Source organism: Cetorhinus maximus, chromosome 10 (assembly GCF_964194155.1).
Source record: "Cetorhinus maximus chromosome 10, sCetMax3.hap1.1, whole genome shotgun sequence".
In the NCBI taxonomy this organism is placed as follows: Eukaryota; Metazoa; Chordata; class Chondrichthyes; order Lamniformes; family Cetorhinidae; genus Cetorhinus; species Cetorhinus maximus.
In genome coordinates, this window is record NC_135888.1 from 60728654 (window position 1) to 60743211 (window position 14558).

General features: G+C 45.0%; 1 protein-coding gene across 1 annotated transcript in view; it reads left to right on the plus strand.

Annotated features, from left to right (window-relative positions):
* The window catches only part of dock2 (dedicator of cytokinesis 2), a 634661-nt gene that overhangs the window by 184391 nt on the left and 435712 nt on the right, over positions 1-14558 (plus strand). The window contains exon 24 of the mRNA XM_078550540.1: positions 9150-9220. Within this exon, the coding sequence (XP_078406666.1) occupies positions 9150-9220 (71 nt within the window). The remainder of the gene's footprint in view (positions 1-9149; positions 9221-14558) is intronic.

The following is a 14558-nucleotide window of genomic DNA, read 5'->3' on the forward strand; positions in this document are numbered from 1 at the left end:
GTATCCCTGAGCAGCGCCAGGCTGTCAGAGATCTTCCTGCCTGGCACAGAGCAGGTCTGGTCAGGGTGAATCACCAATTCCAGAGCGGATTTGACCCGATTGGCGATGACCTTGGACAGAATCTTATAGTCCACATTCAACAGTGAAATGGGTCGCCAATTTCTAATTTCCTCCCTTTCCCCCTTGTGCTTGTAGATGAGGGTGATGATGCCTTTCCTCATGGATTCTGACATACTACCGGCCAGGAGCATACTCTCGTACACCCCTAGCAGGTCTGGGCCGATCAAGTCCCACAGAGCCGAATACAACTCCGCCGGCAAGCCGTCGCTTCCGGGGGTTTTACTCTTCTCGAAGGACTCGAGGGCCTTAGTCAGTTCATCAGGAGTTAGCGGTTTGTCCAGGCTCTCCCGCGTACTGTGGTCTAAGACCTCCGTGATAGAGGACAGGAAGGACTGGGAGGCCGTGCTGTCCGTGGGCTTCACGTCATACAGTCCGGCATAAAAGGATTTGCTGATCCTCAGAATGTCGGACCGTGATGACTTTACTGAGCCGTCTTCTTCCTTCAGGCTGCTGATCACAGAGCGCTCTCTGTGTACCTTTTGGAAGAAGAAACGTGAGCACGTCTCATCCTGCTCCACGGAGCGGACTCTGGAACGGAAGATGATCTTGGAGGCCTCCGAGGCAAAGTGCGAGGCTTGCTGGCCCTTCACCTCTTGGAGCTCCTCCTTGACATCGACCCCCATCGACTGCAGCCGGAGCAGATTCTGCATCTTTTTCTGGAGTCGGGACATTTCCCTCTGTTCCTTTCTAGCTTTCTGGGTGCCTTTGAGGATGAAAAACCTCTTGATGCTTCCCTTGATCGCTTCCCACCAGTGTGTCAGGGACTCAAAGAGGGGTTTCACGGTTCTCCAACCTTTGTAATCCCTCTTGAGCTCCTCAATGTTCTCTGGGGTCAGCAGTTGCACATTTAGCTTCCATGCCCCCCTGCCCACCCTCAGGTCCTTCTCCAAGTGGCAGTCCGCCAGTAGGAGGCAGTGGTCAGAGAAGAACACCGGCTTGACCTCGGTGGATCTGACTGTGAATGCACGGGACACAAACAGGAAGTCTATCCTGGAACGAATGGACCCGTCTGGCCGCGACCAGGTGTATCTACGCTGCGCTCCGTCTGCAGGGTTGCTGAAGACGTCGTGTAGCTTGGCATCCTTAACTGTTTCCATCAGGGATCTGGACGTAGCGTCCAATCTGCTGCCGGCCCTGCCGGATCGTCCAGCCGCATCGATGATGCAGTTGAAGTCACCGCCCAGAATGACCGGCCTGGAGGTCGCCAGCAGCAGTGGGAGCTGCTGAAAAACCTCCAGCCGCTCAGCCCCTTGTGCCGGGCCATACACGTTAATTAACCGGAGTGGAGCGTTCTTGTACATTACGTCTGCTATGAGGAGTCGCCCACCCACCACCTCCTTAACCTCGGAGACGGTGAAGTTGCCTCCCCGCAGCAGAATACCCAGGCCGGAGGAACGAGAGTCGTTTCCGCCCGACCAGATCGATGGCCCGTGGGACCACCATCGTGACCATTGCCTGTAGGAGCTGAGGTGCGGTATCGCACACTCCTGCAGAAACAACAGGTCAGCTTTGACCTTGGCTAGGTAGTCCAAGGTCGCAACACATCGCGTAGTAGATTTAATGCTACGCACATTTATGGATACAATCTTTAAACCCATTTTAAAGCATTTATTCTCCTACCAAACCCACTGTCTCTGAGAGTCCCAGACCTTTAGTCTGCTCCTTCATACCTGTAGTGAGCTCAAATTCCTTCACTTTGGATGGGCTGAGGTAGATCTCCTTGGCCGTGTTCTGCTCCGGTGGCATCTGGAGGTTCACGTAGAGAGCGGGTTTTGAGATGACCTTTGCTGGAGAAGCTTCTCCAAAACTCACCCCCTCTGGGGTGTTGCTGTTCCCGGCTTCCTGGAGCTGGGGTGCGATGATTGCCTCACTGCTCCCAGATTCCAGGGGCTGTGGTGCACTGGCCTCCTCAGATTGCAGGCAAAGTTGGGGTGCGCTGGTCTCCTTGTTGTCTCCAATTTTCTGGAGCTCGGGTGTCTCGTCCTCCAACGCCCTGGAGCTTTGCCGCCTCTTCTGTCGGTGCCGCCCTGGCACTTCATCATCCGAAGAGCTGCTGCCCTTGTCATCCGTGTCGGATGGGAGACGCCTCTTGCCGCTTCTCTGGGAAACGCCTTTGCTTCTTCTTCGCTCCCTCTTACTTTTCTTGTTCTTCACCGTCCGCCACTCCCCCTGCTGCTTTTCCACTGCTGCCTCCTCCTCCATTGATTCGCTGTCCTGAGGACTGGGAGGTTCAGGGGGTAGTGCTGTTGATTGGCTCTCTGTTGCCTCAATCTCTTTCTCCACCTTGTCTCTCTCTGTGTCCTCCTTTGTCCCGTTGAGCTCCCTGGGGGCCTTGGTGGTTGGAGTGACACGGAACATTTCTTCTGCTTCCCCCTGGTCGGCTTTGGCTGCCTGTGCGTAAGTACGGCAGCGTTTGGGGCAGGTCCTGTAGAGGTGACTTGCCTCGCCACACAGGTTGCAGCACTTGGCCTGTTTGCAGTCTTTTGTCTGGTGCCCTTCCTGTTTGCAGATCTTGCAGAGGGAGGCGCTGCAGTTGGCCGCCACATGACCAGCCTTGCCGCATGAGCGACAATGCTTGGGTTGCCCAGCGTAGACCAGGTAGCCACGGTTTCCCCCGATAGCGAAACTGGAAGGAGGGTGGAAAATGGAGTATATTTTTTTTTTTTGAAAAATATACTTTATTCATAAAATATCTGGAAGAACATTCCAAACCATTTCAAAATCACCATCACATAACTACAATCAGATTCAACTTTTACACATGTATCACAAGGTGCATCAATACAATCAATGAATATTACAATCATTTCAATATGGTCAATGCAGACAATCAGACAATGGTATTGGAGTTATCAACATACATCATGTTGCACTCTGAGGTGCTTCAATACAATTATAATACAATTAGTATTCAATGCATACATTCATTTTGAGCTGTACAGCCCGAGGAGCTGTCAACAGTTCCCAGCCCCTCAGTGCACTGTGGCAGAAAGGTCTTAGACAGCATCCTTTAACTTAAACACCTCTATCAAGTTTTTTTTTGTAAAAATATACTTTATTCATAAAAAATCTTCAATCACATTCAAAACCATTTCAAAACCAACATTACAAGGGTACAATCCAGGTTAAACTTTTACAAAATGTATCACCAGGTGTATCAGTACAAACAATATTACAATCATTTACAGCCTTTCATTTTGATCTGTACAGCCCGAGGGGCTCTAAACAGTTCCCAGTCTCTCGGTGCGCTGTGGTAGAAAGGTCTTAGACAGCGACCCTTCCCCATTGCGCCTTTGCGGCAGCTGCCCCAAGCTTTAGTGCGTCCCTCAGCACGTAGTCCTGGACTTTGGATTGTGCCAGTCCGCAACAATCGGTCGGGGACAACTCTTTGTGCTGGAAGACCAACAAGTTTCGGGCAGACCAAAGCGCGTCTTTCACCGAGTTGATGATCCTCCAGCTGCAGTCGATGTTTGTCTCGGTGTGTGTCCCTGGGAACAGCCCGTAGAGCACAGAGTCCTGTGTCACAGAACTGCTCGGGATGAACCTCGACAGCAACCACTGCATCCCTCTCCAGACTTTCTTTGCAAAGGCACAATCCACAAGGAGGTGAACAACGGTCTCTTCCCCACCACAGCCACCTCGAGGGCAACGTGCAGAGGGGGTGAGACTCCTGGCGTGTAGGAAGGATCTGACGGGGAGGGCCTTTCTCACCACCAGCCAAGCTACGTCTTGGTGCTCGTTGGAAAGTTCTGGCGATGAGGCATTCTGCCAAATGACTTTGACAGTCTGCTCGGGGAACCATCCCACAGGGTCCACCCTCTCCTTTTCCCTCAGGGCCTCTAGGACGTTACGTGCTGACCACTGCCTGATGGACTTGTGGTCAAAGGTGTTTTTCTGCATAAATTTTTCCACCAGGGACAGGTGGTACGGCACGGTCCAACTACTTGGAGCGTTCCGCGGCAGCGTGGCCAGACCCATCCTTCGCAACACCGGGGACAGGTAGAACCTCAGCACGTAGTGACACTTGGTGTTTGCGTACTGAGGGTCTACGCACCGCTTGATGCAGCCACACACAAAGGTGGCCATCAGTATGAGGGCGATGTTGGGCACGTTTTTTCCCCCTTTATCTAGAGGCTTGTACATCGCGTCCCTGCAGACACGATCCATTTTCGACCTCCAGATAAAGCGGAAGATGGCTCGAGTGATTGCCATCGCGCAGGAGTGTGGAATGGGCCAGACCTGCGCCACGTACAGCAACAGCGAGAGTACCTCACACCTGATGACCAGGTTCTTACCCGCAATGGAGAGGGAGCGTCGCTCCCACATGCCCAGTTTCCTTTTCACCATAGCCACTCGCTCCTTCCAGTTTCTAACGCATGCCCCGGTCCCTCCGAACCATATCCCCAGCACCTTCAGGCCGTCAGCCCTGACAGTGAAGGGGACAAAGGATCGGTCAGCCCAGTTCCCAAAGAACATGGCCTCGCTCTTCCCACGATTTACCTTGGCTCCCGAGGCCAGTTCGAACTGGTCGCAGACGTGCATCAGTCTGCGCACCGACAGCGGATCCGAGCAGAAAACGGCGACGTCGTCCATGTACAGGGAGGCTTTTACCTGAGTGCCTCCACTGCCTGGGATCGTCACTCCTCTTATGCCCGGATCCTTCCTGATGGACTTGGCAAAGGGTTCTATGCAGCACACGAAAAGGACAGGCGAGAGAGGACAGCCCTGCCTGACTCCAGATTTAATCGGAAAGCTATCTGTTTCCCACCCATTGATTGAGACTGCGCTACTGATGTTAGTGTAGAGCAGTTGGATCCAATTTCGAATTCCCTCCCCAAAGCCCATTTTGGAGAGCACATCCCCCATGTAGGTGTGCGATATTCTGTCAAAGGCCTTCTCCTGATCCAAGCTGATGAGGCAGGTATCCACACCCCTGTCCTGTACATAGGCAATCGTATCCCTGAGCAGCGCCAGGCTGTCTGGAGTATATACTAGATGCTAGGTCCTCTAGATAGACTGGGCCCTCTAGGTGCTGCTGACTGTCTGTCCCAGGGTCCTCCTCTTGCACTCTCCTCTAGGTGCTGCTGACTGCCTGTCCCAGGGTCCTCCTCTCACACTCTCCTCATATCAATGCCAATAATCATAGAATCACAGAAACAGCACAGAAGGAGGCCACTCAGCCCATCATCTCTGTGCCAGCTCTTTGAAAGAGCTGGTCAAATAATCCCACTTGCTTGATTGTAGTCCATAATGCTACAGATATTTCCTTTTCAGATAGATATTAAATTCCCTTTTGAAAGTTCGCATTGAATCTGCATCTACCACCTTTTCAGACACTGTGTTCCAGATCAAAACTACTCATGAATAAGCAAAAACTCCTCATCTACGTCCCTGGTGCTTTTGCAAATCATCTTAAATCTGTATCCTCTGGTTATCAACCAGCTGGTGGAAACAGTTTCATCTTATTTACTCGATCAAAACCCCTCAGAATTTTGAACACATCTATTAAATCTCCTTTTAATATTTTAGCGATCTATCTAAATATAAATGTATTTCCAATGCAGAATATAATCATACTCTCTAGATGTTATAAGATAAATGGCATAAGAAACAAAGGTGAGAAGAGTTGTGAGTTTGCACAGCAAATTGTCCTGATCTAGAAAGCACTGACTGAAAGGATGATAGAAGTGGATTTAATTGTGACTTTCAAAAAAAATGGAACCATACTTAAATGGAACAAAATTGTAATGTAGTGCACAGTAATATCTCTTAAATCTCTAGACATCCCAAACAGCATAATTTGGCACCCACGTATTACAGTTTTACGTAGAAATTGGTGGAGGCTTTCTAATCAGTGCTGAGAGCAAATCAAGGGGTGCAGTGAATGCAAAGTCTGCGCAGAGCTTTCAGCTTATGATAGGTAAACAGACATGAGAATCCATTAAGCTCTCTTCCTCAAACATTTCCTCTGAAGTAAAACTGGTTTACTGAAAACTGGCATCCAAGGGGAATCAAAGCTGCAATTCTGCTTGAGCTGCTGAGTCCAGCTATTGAATGGTGAGCATGTTTGAACTGTAGCAGGGATGGGTTGTAACCATGCATGTGGATTGCAACAAGCCTCCTGACGTTTAAAGGATGCTTGAAAATCCACCAAAACAGTGCCTGCTTCCATATACGAAAATGCGTACATATGAACATATGAACTAGAATCAGGAGTAGGCCACTCGGCCCCTCGAGCTTGTTCTGACATTCAATAAGATCATCGTTGATCTGATTGTAACCTCTTAACCCCCTTGTTAATCAAGAATCTATCTAGTTCGGCCTTAGGAATATTCAAAGACTCTGCTTCCACTGCCTTTTAAGGAAGAGAGTTTCAAAGACTCACAACTGTCTGAGAGAAAAAAATTCCCCTCATCTGTCTTAAATGAACAACCCCTTATTTTTAAACCGTGACTCCCTAGTTCTAGAATCTTCCACAAGAGGAAACATCCTTTTCACATCCACCCTGTCAAGACCCCTCAGGATCTTAAAGATTTCAATCAAGTCACCTGTTACCCTTCTAAACACCAGTGGATGCAAGCCTAACCTTTCTGATAAGACAACCTGCCCATTCTTGGTATTATACACCTTCTCTGAACTGCTTTTGACGTGTTTGCATACCTCGTTAAAAAAGGAGATCGATACTGTACACGGTACTCCAGATGTGGTCTCACCAGTGCCCTGAATAACTGAATCATAACCTCCTTACTCTTATAATAAATTCCCCTCACAATAAATGAGAACGTTCTATTAGCTTTCCTAATTATCTGCTGAACCTGCTTACTAGCCTTTTGTGATTCATGCACTAGGACACCCAGATCCCTCTGAATCTCTCACCATTTAGATAATATGCTTCTTTTTTATCCTTCCTTCCAAAATGGACAATTTCACATTTGCCCACATTATATTCCATTTGCCAGATCTTTGCCCACTCAATTAACCTATCTATGTCACTTTGTAGCCTCCTTATGTCCTCTTCACAATTTACTTTCCTACCCATCTTTGTGTTGCCAGTAAATTTAGCAACCATACCATCAGTCCCTTTATCCAAGTCATTTATAAAAATTGTAAAAAGGTGAGGGCCCAGCACTGATCCCTGTGACACTCCACTCGTTTCATCCTGCCAACCAGAAAAAGACCCATTTATGCCACTCTCTGCTTCCTGTTAGTCAGCCAATCTTCTATCCATGTAATATGTTACCCCCTATACCATGAACTTTTATTTTCCACAATAACCTTTGATGTGGCACCTTATTAAATGCCTTCTGGAAATCTAAGTACAGTACATCCACTGTTTCCCCTTGTCCACAGCACATGTGACTCCTTTAAAGAACTCCAATAAATTGGTTAAACATGATTTCCCCTTCACAAAACCATGTTGACTCTTCCCAATTACCTTAAATTTTTTTAAGTGCCCTGCTATAACATCCTCAATCATAGTTTCTAACATTTTCCCTATTATAGATGTTAAGCTAACTGGCCTGTAGTTTCCCGTTTTCTGCCTCCTCACCTTTTTGAATAAAAGAGTTACATTGTTATTTTCTAAACTAATAGAACCTTCCCAAAATCCAAGGAGTTTTAGAAAGTTAAAAACAATGCATCAGCTATCTCCCTAGCCACTTCTTTCAAGACCTTAGGATGAAGTCTATCAGAATCCAAGGATTGGTCAGTCCACAACTCCAACAATTTGCTCAATTCCACTTTCCTGGTGATTGTAATTTTCCTGTGTTCCCTCCATCCCTTCCATTTCCTCGTTTACAGGTATTTCTGGGATGTTACCTATGTCCCCTATAGTGAAGACCAATGCAAAATACCAGTTCAACTCATCTGCCATCCCTAGACACTTTATCTGTCGGACCAACATTCACTTTTTTAACTCACTTCTTATTTAAATATCTATAGAAACTCTTACTATCTGTCCTTATGTTCCTAGCTAGCTTTCTCTTGCATTCTAATTTTTCCCTCCTTATAATCTTTTAACATTCTTTGCTGTTCTTTATATTCTGTCCAATATTCTGACCTGCCACTTGTCTTGGCATGATTATATACTTTTTCTTTAAGTTTGATACTGTCTTTAAATTATTTAGTTACCACAGATGGTGGGTCCTCCCTTGTAAGATCTTTCTCATTGGAATGTAGCTATTCTGTGTATTCTGAAATATCCCTTTATATGTCTGCATCTCTACTGACCTATTGCTTAACTGCATTTGCAAGTTCGCTTTAGCTAGCTCTGCTTTCATGCCCTCTTAATTGCTCTTATTTAAGTTTAAAATATTGGCCTCAGACCCACTTTTCTCTCCCTCAAACTGAATGTAAAATTCAATCATATTATGATTGCTGCCACCTAGGGATGCCTTCACTATGAGGTTATGAATGAATCCCATCTCATTGCACAATACCAGGTCTATTATAGCCTGCATTCTGGTTGGCTCCAGAATGTGCTGTTCTAAAAAACTATCCCAAAAACGTTCTATGAACTCCTTATCTATGCTACCTTTGCCCACCTGACTTTTTCAGGCTATATGTAGAGTAAAATCCCCCATGATTATCACTGTACTTTTCTGACAAGCTCCCATTCTATCTTCCTTTATACTCTGTCCTACCACGTAGTTACAATTAGGAGGCCAGTACACAACTCCCACAAGTGTCTTCTTGCCTTTATCATTTCTCATCTCAGCCCAAACCACTTCTACATCCTGGTTTCCTGAATTTAGGTCACCGCTCTCTAATGTGCTAACACCATCATTAAATAACAGAGCCACCCCTCCACCTTTTCTTAACTTCCTGTCCTTCCTAAATATTCAGGTCCTAATCTATGGCATCCTTTAGCCATGTCTCTGTAATGGCTATCAGATCGTACTTATTTATTTCTATTTGTGCTACACATTATCATCAACCCATCAATGCTCAGGGTATGTAGGTGGTTGATGACTGTGGACTAGAAGTTTGTACAGCTTCACTAATACATTTTGATGATTTCATGATTCCAGGTTGCTTCTTTGAAATACCTGCCATCAGTACTGCCTGATGTGGTGATGGTCTTTGATGTCAAGTTATTGAGGTAAGACACACCATGTTGAAGAAGCCTTTCCAATTTTTATTGCTGGGTGGGAAAGAGGAAGGAAACACATGATCTTCACTTATATACCTACTGATTACATCATCTCAAAGCCCTTATCAACATAGGTCACTGTTTTTATCTGGAGTGCAGTGGCTGTTATGTAGGCAAAAACTGATAAACTGGAAGAACATACGAAAAAGGAGCAGAAGTAGGCCATTCAGCCCATCTAGCCTGCTCCAGCATTCAATATCTTCATGGATGATCTGTTTGTGTTTTGAATTCCACATTCCCATCTACCCCCGATAACCTTTGATTCCCTTTCCTAACAAGAATCTACCTACCTCTGCCTTAAAAATATTCAATTACTCCACCTGCACTGCCTTCTGAGACAGAGAGTTCCAAAGTCACACAACCCTCTGAGAGAAAAAATTTCTCCTCATCTTTGCCCTAAAAGGGCAACCCCTAATTTTAAAACAGTGCCCCCTAGTTCTGGACTCACCTTTCCACATCCATCTTGTCAACACTGTTCTGAATTTTATATACTTCAATCAAGTCACCCCTCACTCCTCTAAACTCCAGTGGAAACAAAACCCAGTCTATCTAACCTTTCCTCATACCACTCAACCCACTCATTCCAGGTATCAATCTTGGAAGCCTCCTCTGAACTACCTCCAACGCATTTACATCCTTCCTTAATAAGGAGGCCAAAACTGCACACACTATTCGAGATGTGGTCTCACCAATGCCCTGTATAACTGAAGCATAACAACCTTACTTTTATGTTCAATTCCTCTCATAATAACTAGTATTTCATTAACCTCCTTAATTACTCACTGTACCTGAATGCTAACTTTTTGTGACTCTTGCACTAGAACACCTATATCCCTCTGCACCTCGGAATTCTGCAGCCATTCTCTGTTTAAACAACACTCTGGACTGAATTTTGCCCTTGACGCTTCCTGTGCGGGTGGGGGGGGGTGGCGGTGGGGATTCCCCAAATGTAAGAGTGGGCTCTTTTGCGCATGCGCACGAAAGAGCGCACATTTCCCTGAGGCAAAGTGCTGGCTCAGGGAGATCGCTGAAAGGTTGTCAAAGTGTAAAAATAGAAAAATAAAAAAACATTAACATGTCCCCCTCATGTGACAAAAACTTTATTAAACTTTTTTAAAACCGCCAGTGGACGAGGTTTCATGTTTTTTCAGAAGCCTGCCGGGGCTCCTGGCCTGCCCACCAACCTTAAGGTTGGACGGGCAGGTCCTTTAATTGTTTTAATGATCCTATCAATGGCCTCAATTGGCCATTGACAGGTTGGCAGGCGGACAGCTGATCGCACTGTCTCCCTGCCTTCCTGAATATTTAAATGGGGCGGGATGACGCTGGGGGTTCCGCCTGCCGTCGTCCTGCGTCATTTTCGCGTCGGTGAGCAGGCCCCGCCCCCAACTCGCCAACGGAAAAATTCAGCCCTCTGTTTTTTTATTCTTCCTGCCAAAGTAAACAACTTCACATTTTCCTACATTATACTCCACCTGCCATACTTTTGTTCACTCACTGAACCTATCTATATCCATCTGCAACCTCCTTATGTCCTCTTCACAACATACTTTCTTATCTATCTTTGTGTCATCTGCAAATTTAGCTAGCAAGCCTTAACTCCCCTCATCTAAGTCATTGATATAAATTGTAAAAGGTTGAGGCCCCAGCATAGACCCCTGCAGGACTCCACTCGTCGTATCCTGCCAATCAGAAAAAGAAGTGCCCAGCTATAACCTCCTTAATGATTAATTCTAGCACCTTCTGAACAACAGATGTGAAGCTAACTGGCCTATAGTTTCCTATTTTCTGCCTCTCTCCCTTCTTGAATAGAGGGGTTATATTTGCTACTTTCCAGTCTGATGAAACCTTTCCAGAATTTAGGGAATCTTGGAAAATTAACACCAATGCATCTACTACCTCATTAGCCATCTCTTTTACGTCCTTAGGATGAAGTCCATCAGGACCCGGAGACTTGTCAGCCCACAGCTCCATCAGTTTGCTCAGTACCACTTCCCTAGCGATTGTAATTTCACCAAGTTCCTCTTTCCCCTCCAACTCTTGATTTACAGTTTTTACTGGAATGTTTTTTTTATATCCTCTACAGTGAAGACAGAAGCAAAATATTTGTTCATTGAACCCACCATTTCCTTATTATCTATTATTAATTCCCCACTGTCACTCTCTAGAGGACCACACACTCACTTTATTTTTTCCTTTGTAAATACCTGTAGAAACTCTTGCTATCCATTTTTACATCTCTAGCTAGCCTCCTCTCATACTCTAATTTCTTTCTCTTGATTAACCTTTTAGTCATTCTCTGCCGTTCTTTATATTCTGACCAATCAACTTATCTGCCACGCAACTTTGCGCAGCAATATGCTTTTTCCTTAATTTTGATGCTTTCTTTAACTTCTTTAGTGAACCATTGATGGTGGGTCCTTACCTTAGAATTTTTCTTTATAGTAGGAGTATACTTAGTCTGAGTATTCTGAAATATCCCCTTAAATGTCTGCCACTGCTTCTCTATTGATCTATCCCCTAGCCTAGTATCCCAGTTCACTTCAGCTAGCTCAGCTTTCATGGCCAGTAGTTGCCCTTATATAAGTTTAAAATACTAGTCTTAGACCCACTCTTCTCCCTTTCAAACTGGATGTAAAATTCAATCATATTTTTGTCGCTGCTACCTAGGGGTGCATTCATTCTGAGGTCATTAATTAATCCTGTCTCATTACACAATACCAAGTCTAATATAATCAACTCTCTGTTTAGTTCCAGAGCATGCAGCTCTAAGAAACTAACAAAAGCATTCTATGAATTCCTCATCCAGGCTACTACTGCCAGTGTGATTTTTCCAGTTTATATGTAGATTAAAATCACCCATAATTATTGCTGTCCCTTTATCACAAACACCCAATATTTCTTCCTATATAACTTGTCTTACATTGTAGTTATTAGGGGGCCTGTAGACCACTCCCACTCATGACTTATTTCCCCTACTATTCCTCATCTCCACCCAAACTGATTCTATATTCTGATCTCCTGAACCAAGGTCATCTCTAATTATTGCACCAATGCCATCCTTGATTAACAGTGCTACCCCTCCACCTTTACCTAGATTTCTATTCTTCTTGACCCAATCCTTGTCATCCTGCAGCCACATCTCCATAATGGCTATCAGATCATATTTATTTACTTCAATGTGCGCTAATAATTCATTGACTTTGTTATAAATGCTGTATGTATTCAGATACAGAGTCTTTGTGTTATCTTTGTAACATCTAGTCTTGACTATCGGTGTATTCTTAGCTTTTATCTCTCTGTCCCTGCCTGATATTCTATCACCCTCATTTCCCCTATTACTATACTATCCCCTACTACAATTACATTCCTGTTTGCTCCCCTTGCTTGAATGGCTTCCTGTACCATGGTGTGGTGGCCGGTGTGGTGGCCAGCCTGCTCATCCACCTTGCAGACCTTACTTTTGTCCCCACAGGTTGTGAGCACGTCAAACCTGTTTGACCAATCGAAAAGTCTGAGGCTTCTCCACTACTGTCTGCTCGAGCCCATTACTCACCTCACTGATGGTCACATCCTCCTGTCCCTCACTGCTGACCAAAGCAGTCGACCCTATTCTAAGAGACGTGACCGTCTTCTGGAACAAAGTGCCCAGGTATTTCTCCCCCTCCCTTATGTTGCATGGTGTCTGCAGTTCAGGCTCCAGATCAACAATCCTGATCCAGAATCCCTCCAGCTGCTTAAACTTTTTGCAGATGTGTTTGTCATGGATCGCCTTGGCATCCAAAAGCACCCACATTCCACATCCCACATCTGCAATATAACACCTGTCCTGCCATTGTTACTTATGTTATTTAGTTAACTTAATTTAATTACTCAGTTAATTAACCCAGAATAATTCCTATGTATAGCTCACCTTTTTCCCCCCCACACCCAATTCCCATGTGAACCTAATTCGCTACTCACTCAGTCTCCGTCTTTCAGGTGATTGACAGATAACTGCCACTCCAGGCAGTTCTCTGCTCAACAAGCTAACCTAACTTACTTGAAGGTTAATACTATGTCAGATCTTGATTCTTAATCTACAGTTAAACATGAAAAGGACTTACCAGAACTTACCACGTGAACGTAATTCATGACTCACTCAGTCTCTGTCTCACTCTGGTGTAGTCACCTGTCTCTTCGCGCACCTCTTTTAAGACATTGGGAACATCACACATTTGTGATGCAAAGAATTTAAATTTAATTTTTACATCATTGTCTCACTTGCTCATCACCAAAGAAAAGAATTGGCAATTACCAAATATGCTACTTTAGACTTTTCCAATTCAAGGACCAAATGCCATGAATAATTTGAAAGATTTAGTTTGTAAACAGGAAGGAGTAATGCCATCGTGTCACTGATCATCTGCTGAGGTCCAAACCTGTCTAGTGAGCCTTCATGCTGGACCTAGAACTAAGTTATCAAAGCAGGATGCTGCCATTTCCACCAGTAACTGAGCCTCCCTGGTAACTTCAAGCTTTTCTCTTCTAACACCATTTTGAAATGAATTTTGGAATAATTGAGATGAGAGTTGTCAGTGCATGTAAATGCAATACTTTCCATTGCAGCCATGTAACATGAGAACTAACCACCCTCAGATGAAGTTCAGTTAGGTGCTGAGTAAATCTCCCCCTTCTCTTTCCCAGACAACAGAACTCAATGCCGATGTTGGAAACACCAACGCCTAGCCCACTGTGACCTTTCCATTTCCCACACCAGCTTTCAGTGAGGTTGCCAGTTGATGCAAAATTAGGGGCAACTTTTTTGCTGTATGGTCCTTGCCCACTCAAAAACTGATTTCACATAGGATCCTTTCAACTAACAGGCAGAGGAAAGTTTCATCTCATCAGTGTTGGCTGAAATTGAAGCTGCTCCGAGCGATGAAGGCCCAGTGAATACAATTTCAAAAGAAGATACTCATTTTCCAAAAAGGTTTTGCACAGCGAGTTGTTCTGATGTAGAATTTACTGCCTGAAAGCATGGTGGAAGCAGATTCAATAATAATGTTCAAAAGGGAATTGGATAAACACTTTTGTACTGTATCTTTCTATGGATCCTTTAATAACATTCATATTATTAACAATAAGCTAGAAATACACATTGAAATATTGAATCGGATGATGGAGAATGACCTCCAGAGTAAACACTGCAAACTGATTCATGCCTTAGACATGTTCTCTCAGGAGAAACAGTATGCTTTGATGACTTTGACTGGCTGAATTGATGGATCCCTGTGCCTTGCTTGTG